Genomic DNA, 15,131 nt, shown 5'->3' with positions numbered 1-15,131 from the left:
CACAATGTTATAAAATTGGTCCATATTTGGAGCAAAATCTCAAGAATTTTTTTCACTGCAAATGATCCTCAGAAACAGGTATGGATTTGCAGACTCTGAGGCTTACCTCCTTATAGGTCCTTGTCTCCTATATCGTAGACATCCTTCAAAGGGTAATCAATTTGGCTTTAAAGTCGCGTCATCAGGCAGCCTTGTGTGTTTCTATGCTTAGCCTCTTGGTAATAAGGAATTGGGTTTTATCCGTTCAAGGACCAACTGAAACATAATCCACTTACAGTCATACTAACCATATTGGCAGATTTAAATCAAGCATATTTGAGTAGGAAGTAGGGCAGGACATGATCAAATTCTTGTTACCCAACACTTATGATTTTTATTACTTTTTTCTATTACAAAACAGGTTTTTGAACAGCATGCTTTCTTGTCCTGAAAATGTAGACAAATCAATAATAAGAAATGGTGCAGGATTTAGGAAAATACTTGTGATGAACTTGAGGAGGAGAGTTCTAGTTAAAATTGAAGACCGAATTAAAAAGACTAGTTTGCGTATAACGTCCTGTCAACCAGACCAAAAGTGCTGTACTGCGCAGGTCATCAACTGATCACATCGCGCCTTTGCCCTGACGTCAGTTTTTTTTAATTTGGTCTTCAATTATAGGTATGGGTCTAGATATTTTCATAATAAATTGTCATTTCTATGATTTGTTATTACAGAAGTAAAGGTTTAGGTTTAGCCTGCTATATCGAAGGCTCCCTATGTCAAATTTCAAATAAGCTTTCTTGTCCTCAAAAATTGCTAATCCTGTAACTATGACCCTATCCTAACACAAGCTATAACCGTAAACACAAGCTATAACCGTAAACACAGCATATTTAATAAAACTTCATATTTGACATAGCAAACTTTATTTCCTACTCAGCCCACCTTCAACATAGAGAACCTCTTTTTCGACATAGCAAACTTTCAACACAGCAGGCGGACACCGAAACTAAAGACGTTATTAGATTAAACAAATAAAAGATTGACAACCAGGAATTGACACATTGACAAAGGAAGAATTAGCGACAACTTTTTGAGAGATACAGTTTCAGAAAGCCATCATTCATGCCACATATCTTTTTAGTTGCTCATCTCACAGTTCTTTTTAGATTATAGTCTACGTGTTATTTCCCTGAAGATACCATCTAAAATTGGTGCTTTCATTGATTACACCCTAGTTCCTATTCAGATGGCAATCATTTTCTAAATTGCACAGTCGAACATTTTGTCAAATTGTCATCTAGGGTCTTATGTTCTGTCATAAGGAACTAGTAGTCCCGGCTATTAGTTTTTTGTAAAGGCTTTGTAAAGGCTTTTGCATTAGGATCTGTAGATTTTCCTGTAGCTATTAGTAGTCGGTGTGCATGTAGTTTTTTTCTTTAAATTAACAATTTGTTCGTTTATTTAACTAGTTGATATACGGTCGGACACATACTTGGATCAAGAGGGGACCATACTCAAGCCAAATATTCAAGCCATGTAACTTGATGTAAACTCTAAAACTTATAGCATGCTGGCTTGTATGAAGAGAAAAACATAATTGAAGGAAAAGAGCAAAGAAGTGAAAGGCTACTCCCAACATTGCACAATTTTGCTCTTAGTCCTTGGGTCAAAAAATAAGAAATTGGGAATTTTTACTTCCTTCCCTGATACAAAGGCTGTAATATTGTGCTTGTGTGCTAACCTATACCACCTTTAGTGTTATAAAACATTTCCTCCATTTTATTAAAATTGCCAGGCATATTGATTTGTCTTACAAGTTTATATTTTTGTGAATTTATTTTTAACACAAAATCAAACAATATAATAAATCCTACACTATGTGTTGTTGATCAAATTGATTTTGAGACATTTATTCAAAAATAACTTATAGATCGTCTGAAGATGCTGAATTGATTATAGTATTTGCTTTCCTTGAAGCTAGCATACTGACAGTGAATATAGATTTTGATTTCTGGGGACAAAATTACCTTGAGGTGTTATCTGGGTTTGATTTTTGTTGGTGATAACTTTTAATGTCGGCCAAATTTGACACGATCTGATCCAATGAGACCAAAGTCTGCAGTAATAAAATTGAAATATAGGCAAAAAGACGGAGAGCAGAGGAGGCTTAAAGGCATTCCTACAATGCACTATGATTGGGAAATTTGATCAAGATAATCTAATTTTAAAGGCAAAGTCCCCATTGCCACACACACACAAAATAGTAATTTTAAAACTGCAGCCAACGAGCTAATAGTCGAGACTTATGACTGATATTTGATTTTCTTACAGGAAACATTCATATTGTCCCACTGCATTAATTTTATTCCTAAGTCTCGATGTTTTCAATGTTAAATAATAGGATGAAAACACCAGATATTTGCACACAATCCCAATGCAAGGTATGATCAACTGTAGGCCTACCACATGTGTACAAAAGCCAGACATACAAGGTCAGAAACCCCATTGGGTTGTGGGAATGTCTTTAAACATCCTCTGGACAGAGAGGGGGTGAAATTGATAAAAAAATATTGGAAAATTTCCATACAAAGTTCATAACTTATCAAGTATGCTAGGGATCTCAACATCAATAAGCTTAGTACTGAGCAAGGTAGTACTAGTAATGGTTTTAAGTAAATTTTCAAAATTGCTCACTTTTGTCTGAGTGGATCAAATTGTGTCATGTATGTTATTCCTTTTACTAAATACAGCCTGTGGTATTAGATGAATCATTCTGTCAGGACCTTTAAACACAGGTATCATTTTAAGGCACAAAATTGTCTTTCCTACTTTTCCAAACAGATATGGCTTTATATTCACTTTAAAAAAATGAAACATAATTTCTAAAACACAAAAGCATTAAATTTGATGAAAATATACAGCAAAAATCAAACAAGCAAACAAACAATGCCCAAAGTGACCATTGATGTCATCAGATCTGAGATAGGGATACACAGTTTCAATCAGGAGGATGATTATTTGATGTATCATCAGCAACTGACGTGAATTTCAAATTAAATTCTGTGCCGTTGTTTTCCCCCAAGGTATCATAGAGTGTAATAGTGCTAGATAATTTGTTAGCTCGTTGAAAGTGAGACTTTTCATCGCATGCTTGTTGTGCAAATTGGTCATGAATATGACATCAGTACCTTCCTTTTACATATTATACAGATAATCAAAGCATCAAAGATTTTCAAGATTAGCCAATTTTCTCAGAATCTACCTCGTCCTCGTAACTGACCTGGGTCTTTTGCTCTTTTTAAGCTAGCTTATGTTCTCTGTGTTCTGCATTTGTAGGTTCATGGTGTTCCAGGTGTTTACTTGGAAAATATAACTGAAAATAATGAATATTTCCATAATGATAAATCCTGCCGGGGATGGGGATAAATCCCCCTAATATTTTGATAAAGGGGCAATGGTCTATACAATCATACATCCAATATTGACGTTTGAATGTGGGTTTCTGACCACCTAATATTTGGCCATTTTAGCTTCAAAAGTGCAACTTTTTAGGCTCATCACACGGACGTGTTTCACTTTTGCATATTTTACCATTTTAGAGCTTCAATATGGCAAAATTTTTCTCACATTTGTACCATAAACTTATTCTGTCACCAAAAGGTGTTGGATTCACTATACTTCAAGCAATTTTTACCAACCCCATTTCCCCATGTCAAAAAGAAATCTTCACCACTGAATATTTCAATATTGATACAGATCATACCATAAATCAACTCCATGAGTCTCAGTTTAATGGGAATTTATCATTGAAATGGCTGTCTCCTTTGTTTCCTTAGTCACAATATTGGTAAATGTGGCATTTAATGGAGTATTTCATGATCTTAGCATCTTCTTTTTATGAAATTTTCCAGTAGATATCCATGAAAAAAGCTTATTCCCAAAATTTCAGTTGATTCCAATTTTGAATTTGCAAGTTATGCTTGATTATGTGTATTACATGGCTCCATAGACAATGTGTAGTAATTTCGTTTTGGTGTACCAGAACATAATTCAAATTTCACTATATTTTTGCTAAACTAATAAATCTGCAAGAAATTTTTTGTACATAAACATGTAGCCAGAGGTTTCCAGTGGTTATATAAATCCCAACTTTTTTTTGAGAAAAGTGGGGGGATGATGCTGTGGATCACGAAATGCCCTTTTAAGATAAATGACCTTGAAATCTAACCCCTGATCCTAACCCCTAACCCTAACCTCTGACCCTAATATGGTGATGTTTCTGTCTTAAATACCACATCTACCACAATATTCCTCTCATTTAATTTCACTGAACAGATCTATTGTATTCATAATCATAATAGGGCTGCTCTGTTTGAAATTAGTATGCAGCAGCTATTATTGCAAGGTGTCATTCCTTGTTGGATAGACAGATTGTCATTGAACTTGCACGGGATATCCGCTACTGGTACCAACGTAACAGGTCGAATACGTACATTACTTGCTTGTATATAGATACGTGCAAGCAAGCGACTTGAGGCAGATTTGTTCTCAATGTGTAAAGCGGGATTTAGAAAGAGGATGTTTTGATGATGGTAATCTGTCATCGATTGAATAATTGTTCTAAGTGATTTCTCGATAACATCAGATCCGTTTCTGATTAGATGCTATTAAAGTATAGTTTTCCTCTCTCTGTTGTATCAAATTTCATTGCTGTGGAAAATTTGATGACTATAAAATAACTAATTAGATAAGGCCGTGTAAAATTAATATTTTGGTTCTCGTCCCTCCCTCCTCAATTTCTGGGATTTGTCAGATTTTTTTTTTTTTTTTAGATTTTTCAATTTTTTAGACTTTGGAATGATTTATGAAATCTTCATACATATAAATAAGTTTATTAGAGAACAAACATCACTTACAAATCTCTTTTTGGGACTCTAGGGGGGGTTATCCCGCAGCCTCGGCCCTTCGAAAAAAAAAGGGCCCCATCGCTTCCTCGAGCACTGTTGGAGAAGACCGAAAACTACTGACAATGCTAATTTTACATTGAAAAAAAAAAAAAAAAAAAAAAAACACCTCCCTCCCTCATCAATTCATGAAAATCCTCTGGACGAGAACCAAAACATTAATTTTATACGGCCTAAGATAGATATTTTATTTTCCATCAAAGCAGACAACGCGGGACAAGAATTTTTTTTATATACACAAAGAAAACAGAAAACTAGAGTGCAAATAAAAACTAAAGCCACAATCTTGGCGGAAATTCGTTGCCTGACACCAGCACATGCTGGTGTTAAAAGCATGCAATTGGAGCTAAATATGTGATGGTTCCGCATTATTTTGTATTATACTGGCAAATACACATTTCGCTTACACTCGCTCCTTCCCCACCCCCCATTTTGTTGGGAGACTTGTAATGTAGAAATGATGATGATTTTGTCCAAATCAACATTGCAATAGGGGAGCGGGAAGGATGTTGGCCTATTAACGCTCAGGTGTGGGAACATTTTTCGCAAGGGTTGCTGTTACTTGTAGTACCGCTTAGTATCTTTCAACTATTACTGAACAAATAGGAACCCATTTTTATTTTATCAAGGCGCTTTCTTAAACAGCTAAATGTGATTGCTCTGTTGAGAATCTCAGGTGATATTATATGAGGAAGTCATGATATGTGCAGTTTTGCTTATAAATATTTGTATTTTACATGCTTTAGGCTTTAGCCTATTTATCCAGACCCATTGCTCTACTTATATTATTGGTGCCAACCATGTTTGTCATGCTCTGGCTTGTTCTTCAAGTTGGAATTATATTGCATGCATTGGTAAAGACCAATAATTTGCATGGCACCTAGTAGTACCACACCAAGAAATTTCATATAATAATTAGATTTGTTTTGCACAATTCAATTTTTCGACATAATTTACAATTTTCTTGCCAAATTGCAGCAAAATAATATAATTTTACTCCTTGGCCTTGCTATATTTTATTTTATAACGTAAAATAAAAAGTCCCTTTGATTTCAGCCTTGATTAGGAACAAGTCATGTTTGTGCATGCAATGTCTTTAGGACGTGTCATATTGTTCTTCTTCATAATTTTGCGCATTCCGATGCAATTTGTTATTTAGATGGAGTGATAACAAATTGCATCGGAAGGCACAAAATTATGAAGAAGAACAATATGACACGTAATGCATGGAACTTTTTTTTCCGTAATGCATGTAACTTAATATTTTTCCCACAATCCCCTTGAAATATTTTCTTTTTCCTACCCAATTTGCATTTCTTTCCCAGCCAATCTTACCCTACAATGTTAGACAAAATAGGTTGGAATAAATGATATTACGTGCACCTTGTAATGGCCATATTTTTGTTATTTTTAGAGTTATGAAATGACGCTTTCGTTAGTGTGAAGTCTAAACATTACCCTCACCCCCAATAGTTCTCCCTGCCCCATCAATCAATGTTGGGTACGTACTACTGAGCGCACATGAACAAAATGTCAGGATTCAACATTGATCCGGGGAACGGGGGCTCATTTGCAATACCGTACTAATTTCATTCCAACCCTTTTGTCCAGGGTTGTAGTTATAAGACAGATTTTTTTATACAAATTTGTTTCACTAACTGCTTCTACATATGAATCAATGAGATTAAATAAGTCACTTTGATGATGACAGTTCTCAATGTTTCATAAAACAAATCCCTTAAGTAAGAGTCCATTAAAATGTGTATATTACAATATTTTATATGATATTGTTATCAACTCTCAGCAGTCTAGTGCTCAATACAAAATTTAATTAAAAAAATACAGCAGTACAGTACAGTACAGATTCATGTTTATTACGAGTTATTGCGTGGAACTACTCCCCATGTCACCAGGGCTGGATTTACCATTGGGCCAGATGGGCCCCCAAATTTTGGGGGCCCAAAATTGCCTTCTGCATCTTCCTTTTTTTTGACCAAAAAACACCATGTCTTGGGCCATGCGCCAAATTGGATAAATTGCAAAATTTTGCATGCTTCATGCCCACTGGCCCATTGTATAGCAACCTTCATTTTGGACTAAAATAGTCTGAAATTAAAGAAATTTCGCACACTTCGCACGCAAATGTCTTCATAAAATCTATGTTTGTCTCCCTCTAAATTGTAATGCTACCTCCGCTGCTATCGATCATATACCTAAATCAAAACTTGGCCACTTTAGTGCACATGTCTTCCTTATGGTGAGTTTGGGGCCTCCAAATTTTGGCCTGGCCCAGGGCCCCCAAATTTTGGCCTGGCCCAGGGCCCCCAAAAAGGTAAATCCGGCCCTGCATGTCGCTTTGTTGTTCCATTTAAAATAATGCAATCTCTCATGTTATATCAGGCGATAGAGACACAGTTGGATCGTAAAACAATACTTTTATGCACTAAATAGATACCCCTGCACATCCCATACACATCTTGTGTCAAATTGTCAGAGGCCATGATATATGAGGTGTATAGATCGTGACATTAGCGCTGTTAAATTACCAATAAATATGCACCATAGCATGTTCTTCTTATAAAGATGTAAGAGGAACTCACTAAGGAAGCCTGGGTAACCTCAGGGATGTAACTAAGTGTTGTTTACAACAATGTCATTAAGCACTCATTTTCACACATTTATTACATTTATTGGCAGAGGATTCTATAATTTAAAATGAGATTTCTAACCACTGGGCTATTCCATTTGAAATATATACACCCCATGGAAACATGACCTTAATCTCCCACACCGTGGGTGTAGATTTCAGATGGAGTTGCCTATTTAGGTAACTCCATTTGAAATTCACACTCCCTGTGTAGAAGATTTAAGGTCATGTTTTCCATAGAAGGGTGTACAAAAAAAAGAAAAAAAAGGAAGGTTTTATTTCAAACTCTAAAGGTGACCCGCAGGTCAAATTGCTAGAATTGTACATTAAACACACCTAAACATACACAATGCAATTTGCAGGCAGCAGCTTAATCAGCGCCAATATTGCAACATTGAAACAAACAACTATACAAACATCCAATCCAACCCAACCACATCCCCCAGTAGGCAATGAGGATAAAGTGCCTTGCCCAAGGACACAACACGTTGGCACGAGTGGGGCTCGAACTCACAACATATGTATTATGAGTCGGGCGCCTTATCCACTCGTCCGAGTCGTCCACACGTGCTCCCTGTGTATGGATTTCAGTCCAGTACCTGTGCAGAGGAATAGCAATGGATGACTTCATATTGATTTGGAATTGTGACTTAATTGCTATTTAGATATTGGTTTTCATTTTTGTAATACAAAGGTCGCCAACATTTGCATTTTTGCCTGAAGTTCCATTTTAAAATCCACTTTGCAGCCTATAATGCATTCTTAGTCAGTGGGAGTGGTCTAGTTCGTAGACACATTTTTGATTGGACAATCGCAAGATTTCGGTGCCGTTTAGCAGGCCGTAGACGCGACCCCACGTCATCATGCGTCTTGATAATGCTTTACACGCTTGTAGAGGTGCGCGTATGTATCGCGCTGTATCGTGAGACTAGTGCGGAATACGCGACGCGCTAGCAGTACGCGCAACAGAATACGTGAAAGTTGTAAACAAGTTTCGTTCATTTTATAATGAGGGGAGTTTTTATGACGGTAACTTAGTTTTTGCTTTTAAAAAATTGTTTACAGTTATTAAAATAATATTTAACTGACTAAGAATGAGAATAAACGATAGGAATTTTTATTTTGCCTATCCTCTACCTATGATAGACGACAGGCAGGTCCAATATTTTTATCGTAGTGGATACCGCTGCGCGGCATCCACTACTCAAAATATTGACCTGCCTGTCGCCTCTATCACACGGTAGAGGATAGGCAAAATAAAAATTCATATCGTTTATTCTCTAAATAAATGATTAACTTCTTACTTGGTAGGATGATGGAGTATGGTGATCTTATGTTATTTGTACATTTTGGCATAAACAACCTTTTGTTGTTGGTGCCACCTGAATTATGAACTGTACAATGCTACTCAAGATTGCGAAACTTTTTCCCCTCCAGTTTTTCAAGTAGTGAAATCATTTTTAACAGAAAACTGGAATGAAAATGTTATTTTCTTCAAGTGTAAAAATCACCTGCAGTACTTCCTCCTAAGATGTTGGCACCTCTCAATGTTAGCTATTGTTAATTAATAACCACTCACTTGTGATAGAGTTCTATGACCAGAGTTTTCAAGCTCTATGCATATAAATGCATTTATTAAGATGCTCAGCACACAAATTGAAGTCTCATATCACCATGCATGCATTAACAAATTAATGAAACATGCTACACTGGTTGATGACTTCCATAGGGCATCCATGAATCTTTTTTGTAAATGTTTGTTAGTCTTAGTCTTTTGCAGCATTCTTTATTGCACTGTGAAGAATTTGGATTCCCCTATGAACTTATATCATCTGTATCATATTGGCAAGAATTAGCTATCGTGATTGCATACATGAATGTGATTCCAGTAGAGCTTGATGTAATTGGAGTTAATCTTGATCACATCCATTCCATGTGATGCGATCAAGCAAAATGAATTGTTGCTCGAGCAAAATTGAAATTTTAATTTCAATTTTGCTCGACATACAATTCATTGAAATAAAGCTCAATTAGATTGAAAATTTAAAAGTGTCAATCTCATTGAGCTTTATTTCAATGAAAACTCCATCACAATTGAACTTACAATTCCAGAATTTGGTAATTTTAATCTTGCTCAGGGTAACAAAATAATACAGAAGTTGAATACTATTTTTGGTTATATCTCGATATCAAGACCACATCATTTGGTGGGCTTAAACTGTCAAAGCCACCAAGGATTTGTCAGCCATTCTAGTACTTAAAGGCATATATTGGAATGTCATCTTTCCCTGGGTAAGATCTGACACCAGGCCAGCCCATGGCCAGAGGGTAACATGCGTAGGTTTGTTTCACCTTGAAGGCAAGGATAGTCTTGCTAATATGGGCTAACTTTCCCCTAGGCCATCCAATATGCCATGAATTAGTAGGACTACAACTGATCTATTCTGGTCAGTTTATACTCCTATTTCCACATCTGTTAATTTTATATGTGCCTTTAAGAAAAAACTTGTGAACTTATATCTGTTCAGTTAGACTTATTCATTATTCATTTTGTTGTTGTTGGGATTTTTGATTTTCTTTTGTTCAGTGCTGTGATTTTTTTTTTAAAGCACTACCGTAAAACAAGCATATATAGTGTTTTTTATGAAAGCTAAATTAATTCGAAGCAAGCGTAAATATACCAATACAATAGATTGGTCTTAAAATAATACTTGTTTGCATATGCTTGGATCCGTAATTTATTTGTTCGAACTCCATAATGGTGCCTGGATTAATGTAGCTTTCATCAGAAGCACTCTATATGCTTGTAGACGGGGTTTTACGGTATTTAGCTTGGTCATGTGTATGTATGTGCTGGTACGATTACACAATTGGATCCTTTGGGATACTTATACGCTTGCAGTTGCTTTGTGCTGCAGCCTTCTGTAGCCTCCGGAGTGGTTGCATAGCGCTAATACACCTGTCTATCTTTTAAACCCTATAGATTGAGATATTTCTTCAAAATTGATCAGAATTTGAATTCTTATCTTATCCATAAGTTTAAAGAAAAGGGAAATTAACCTGCGATTTTGTGTTCTTTTCTTTTTAATACAGGAAGTGACAGCTTACAGAGATCGAATCGATCATGTTTGTTTCCTTATGAAGATCAACACATCTGTCACAGTACCGCCACAGAACCTGCTGGATTTTATCATTAGATATAAGGTAAGTCCCATACTGGTACATAGAATGCTGGATTACCATAAATAACAGGACTATGGAAGCTAGTTTATTTATCACCTCTTCGGTTAGTAACTATTTTCAACTGTTTTACGATTTGGTCGTTAGCAGCATCCTGCGAATGGCAGTGAGCATTGGCAAAAATTGCATCGATCATTTCACATCGAATGTGTAGCATAATTCAATATCACAGATATACTTTTGTAGGTTCTGTGGTTCTTGAGTTATGTTGTAAAGAGGGCTGAAACCATACCACCTTTGTAATATGTACGTAACTCATTAAAAACAATAAATCAAGCAAGTTTTGAAAGTATATTATTTGTAAGCTGAACTTCTGCAAAACATTAAGGTGTTATTTTTCAATTATAATTGATTTAGACAATGGAAATTGATCTTTCTGGCTGCCTCGACCAACAATACTTAGTCAACCCTTAATTTGTCACTCTTGTCTTAAGCCCAAGAGAAGTGTCAAATTTGTTGTGATTTTACCTCTGAAGAGTCTCTAATGTTAGAAAATTAGAGTCACTGTTATCCTCTTGAGACATGCAAAAGAGTTGTCACCCCTGGAAAGCGGTAGACTAAAGTTCGTCCTTGCCCTGTGATTTTTGCTGCATGTGTGTAAAAAAAACGCCCCATCTTGTTGGCTGCCTTGACGAACAATACTTAGTCAACCCTTAATTTTTTTCACTCTAGTCTAAGCCCAATGAAGTTGTCAAATTTGTTGTGATTATATCTCTTTGTAGTGTCTCTAATGTTAGAAAATTAGATTCACTGTTATCCTCTTGAGTCCTGCAAAAGAGTTGTCATCCCTGGAAAACGGTAGATTAATTAAAGTTCGTCCTTGCCCTGTGATTTTTGCTGCATGTGTGTAAAAGAAAAAACGCCTCATTTGTTTCCAAAGAAAAAGTGACCAAATCACTTCCGCATTTGGTGTAACCTTGTATAGTCCCGGTTAAAAATAGCGCCTGAGCGAAATATATCAGCCTCTCGAGGGTGACTAAATTTAAGTGAATCGTGCTTATTTTTGATGAAAACAATAGAGTAGAATCTCAACATTAAAAATCTGTTCAAAAAATGTTTCAAATCGATAGTGAATTAGTGACAGGCTGTCGGAATGATATCAAGGTCGGATCTGGTAAGGAGGCGAAATTGACGGCTGAAATTTGTGAGGGCGCTGTTCAGGTGCCCGTAGCTCAAAAGTTCAATTAGATGGACCCCTAAAAAATCAATTTTTATTAAATTTCAGACTTTATACTTTTAGAAAATCCATACGACATTTTCTCAGCTTTAGGCAAAAGGGTAGAAAAACAAATTTACTTTCTTGTGTTTTCTCATGTATTTCAATGGGACGATTATTTAGTGGTGTGCCCCCAGAAATGTCCATGCCATATAGCATGTAAGCATCATTTAAGTAAGCTTAAAACTGGTATGTCATGATTAATATGAAAATGATAATAAATTTTGAATTTATGTAGCGCATTTTTACAGAGGATTCAAAGCGCTGTAATTTTGCTGCAACTGGTGAGATTGCATTAACTACATTGTAGGCCGGTTGCAGTCGAACCCAGTGCAAACCTATCTGCAGAATTCCTTTTACAAATTAGGCGTAATGCTAACCATCCAGCGTGTAGTATTTTCCACAGCTTCCTATGCACACGCTTGACATCACGCACATATACGCGATGGTTAACGCATAAAAGGAACCTTGCAACAGATTATAGATCATAACACCCACCAATTCTCGCATTTCACAATACGATGCGCAACCAGCGGTTGCTCTTGGCAGTCAAATATTTGACTCCAGAGTCGACATCGCCATTCTAACTGCTATTGAATTTTCACGCGAGTGTGATTTTAAATAATGTTGAAAACATCTCCGCGAAGGATTCCCTCTGATCAATAGATAGAAAATGGATCTACTATAATTGTAAATTGTTGTTTTAGTGTGCATTCGCATGTAACATCATTATGACATTTAAACCCATAATGATGTATGTTCCTGTATTGTATTTGTATTACACGGGCTTTGGATGTGGACATTTTCCCATGATGCACTGCATATTTCGGCCTCGACCCAGCGACCACTGGAGGCAAGACGTATTGTGAAACGTGAGAATTATCTGTACAGCTCCACAGATGCATGTGCCAGTCACACACCACAAAAAAAAGCACTTGGCATTGAGATGTTGTGAGTCTCACTTTATTTTGTGTTAACCCCCTGAGTACTACCTGTTGATCTATCATTGCCTCTGATTGGTCAATTACATTATCTTCACTTTAATCACCAATCAAAATGGAGCTTTGCAAATAATTCACCCCATTTTTTTTGTGTGGTGAAATTATTCTAACAACATTGCTGATTGGTCTAATTGATAATGAAAACTTCTTTTTGGCCAATCGACAGGTTGTTCTCATAGTGTTAATGTTGAACAAAGTATAGTGATGGAGTTATGTGTAAACATGACTTGAAGCGGAATGTGATGCCTTATCTCCAAAGGTATCTTGTCATCTGAGACATTATGATGGCAAAGTTAAATAAAAATTCCTTTAAAAAGGAACAGGGCGAATCAAGAGGAAGTGCCATGATAAAGGTGTAGTTAATTTATTCGAATTGTTTTTATAATTATTCATAATAATCACTTGGTGTTTGTCAAATGACAAGTAGGGCATGTAGTAAAAATACACTGGATAATTCTTGATAGGCAATTGTTGGCTAAAGGTTGGTTAAAAGAAACACAAATAATTATTACAGACACATGCAATGTAGTTTTGTAATTTTAATAATACTGGAAATAGAATCTTATAAAGATCGAGATAACATAAAAGCATTATCATAACACAGTAGTTATTACGTTGACATTATTATGTAAATAAGTTTATGTGCATCAGTCATATCCATAATAAAATATGAATGTCATTAGAAGGTTAGTGGTGGTTGGCATATGAATTGTTTTCATGTGTTTGTTAAGTCACTTATAATGAAGATGAAAGACTTAAAAGTGAAAGTTTGGCATTATATTGAGTTTTGTTCGTGCAAAAATATATAGTAATTTTAATAATGTACATATTTACATTTGTAACTGGCAGGCTTTTGAAGTTACTGATATATTGTACAAGGAGGAGCATAGTGTTGAAGCTTACGTTTGAAAGTTACAACATTACATAGTATTAAGTGATGGTACATAAATTGCTTAGAATTGTTGATATAAATTTTAGACAAGGTGACATTTGTGAACATGGTAGAGAGCTGTTTAAAAAAGGAAAGAAATAAGTATTTTGCTGACAAATATGTATTAAGAGTAGAAGTTGTAAAGGTTACACTAATACACATTATGTGATGGCATGAAGCAGACGTTGGAACTTTGAAATGTTAAATTTGCTATAGGACATTTGTTAAGTTGCCTATAGGATAGTAAGCAGCATTTACAACCCTGCATTTTTCAGAGACTTCATTGAATTTGAATAAGTAGTCCTAAAGATATGAGCAAGTACAGTGTTTCCAAAAGAGGAAAGAAAAGGAAATATTGCTTTGGATCATTTTTTCCAATGAAATATGTTTGTTTTTGTTGATGGCATCACATAGTTATTAAGTCGTTAGCTGGATAAAAAAGTATAAAAATATATGTTGATATGTAAATAGTAACTATAGTTATGAGCATACAAGGTTTACAAAATAAGAATGTTATTATTGTGCATGAACGTAATGTCTTTGATACATTGCATATTAATACAATGAAAGTTTAGATAAATACTAACAGCTGATGATATCAAAAAGGATTATTAGCATGAGAAAATTTATAAAAGGATGTTCAATTGTTGGCAAATTATAGATATGTGTTTTATGGGCCTGGTTTTTATTGTGCTATACATGTATTTCTTAATATACTGGATTGAAAAGATTGTACACGTTGATGAAATTCATAAGCATTGAATAATACTTAGTGCAACAGTCAATGAACGTGAATTGTTAGCATAATAAGCAGTTTAGGTATTGTGTTTATTTAAAGAAATGTGGTTACAAATGAATAACTTTTGTTATATATACATCTACTTCCTAATACACTGAAAATCTAATAGAAATGAAGAATAAAGAACTATTACAGAACACATATTGGTCAATAAAGTACGTTTTGCAGGGGTAGCGCTAGGTTTTCAAACACGGGGTCCAAAATTTTAAATGTTGTGAAATTGTGGATCTAAAACAATAGAAATAAAAGGTCCAAATGACCCTTTAGTAACCTCTACATTGAAGTTTTGTGCACCAAAGCTAAAAGAATGCGTTCAGATTACAAGCGCAGGTTAGTGCTACCCCTGAGCT

The 15,131-nt window shown here is 35.4% G+C and overlaps 1 protein-coding gene across 1 annotated transcript in view; it reads left to right on the top strand.

The window, feature by feature from the left end:
• The window catches only part of LOC140155234 (integral membrane protein 2B-like), a 219,720-nt gene that overhangs the window by 108,835 nt on the left and 95,754 nt on the right, over positions 1-15,131 (top strand). The window contains exon 4 of the mRNA XM_072177988.1: positions 10,688-10,798. Within this exon, the coding sequence (XP_072034089.1) occupies positions 10,688-10,798 (111 nt within the window). The remainder of the gene's footprint in view (positions 1-10,687; positions 10,799-15,131) is intronic.

The sequence above is a fragment of the Amphiura filiformis genome, chromosome 6, assembly GCF_039555335.1.
Source record: "Amphiura filiformis chromosome 6, Afil_fr2py, whole genome shotgun sequence".
NCBI lineage: Eukaryota > Metazoa > Echinodermata > Ophiuroidea > Amphilepidida > Amphiuridae > Amphiura > Amphiura filiformis.
The sequence above is the reverse complement of the archived record's forward strand: the minus strand, read 5'-3'. Positions and strand labels throughout refer to the sequence as shown.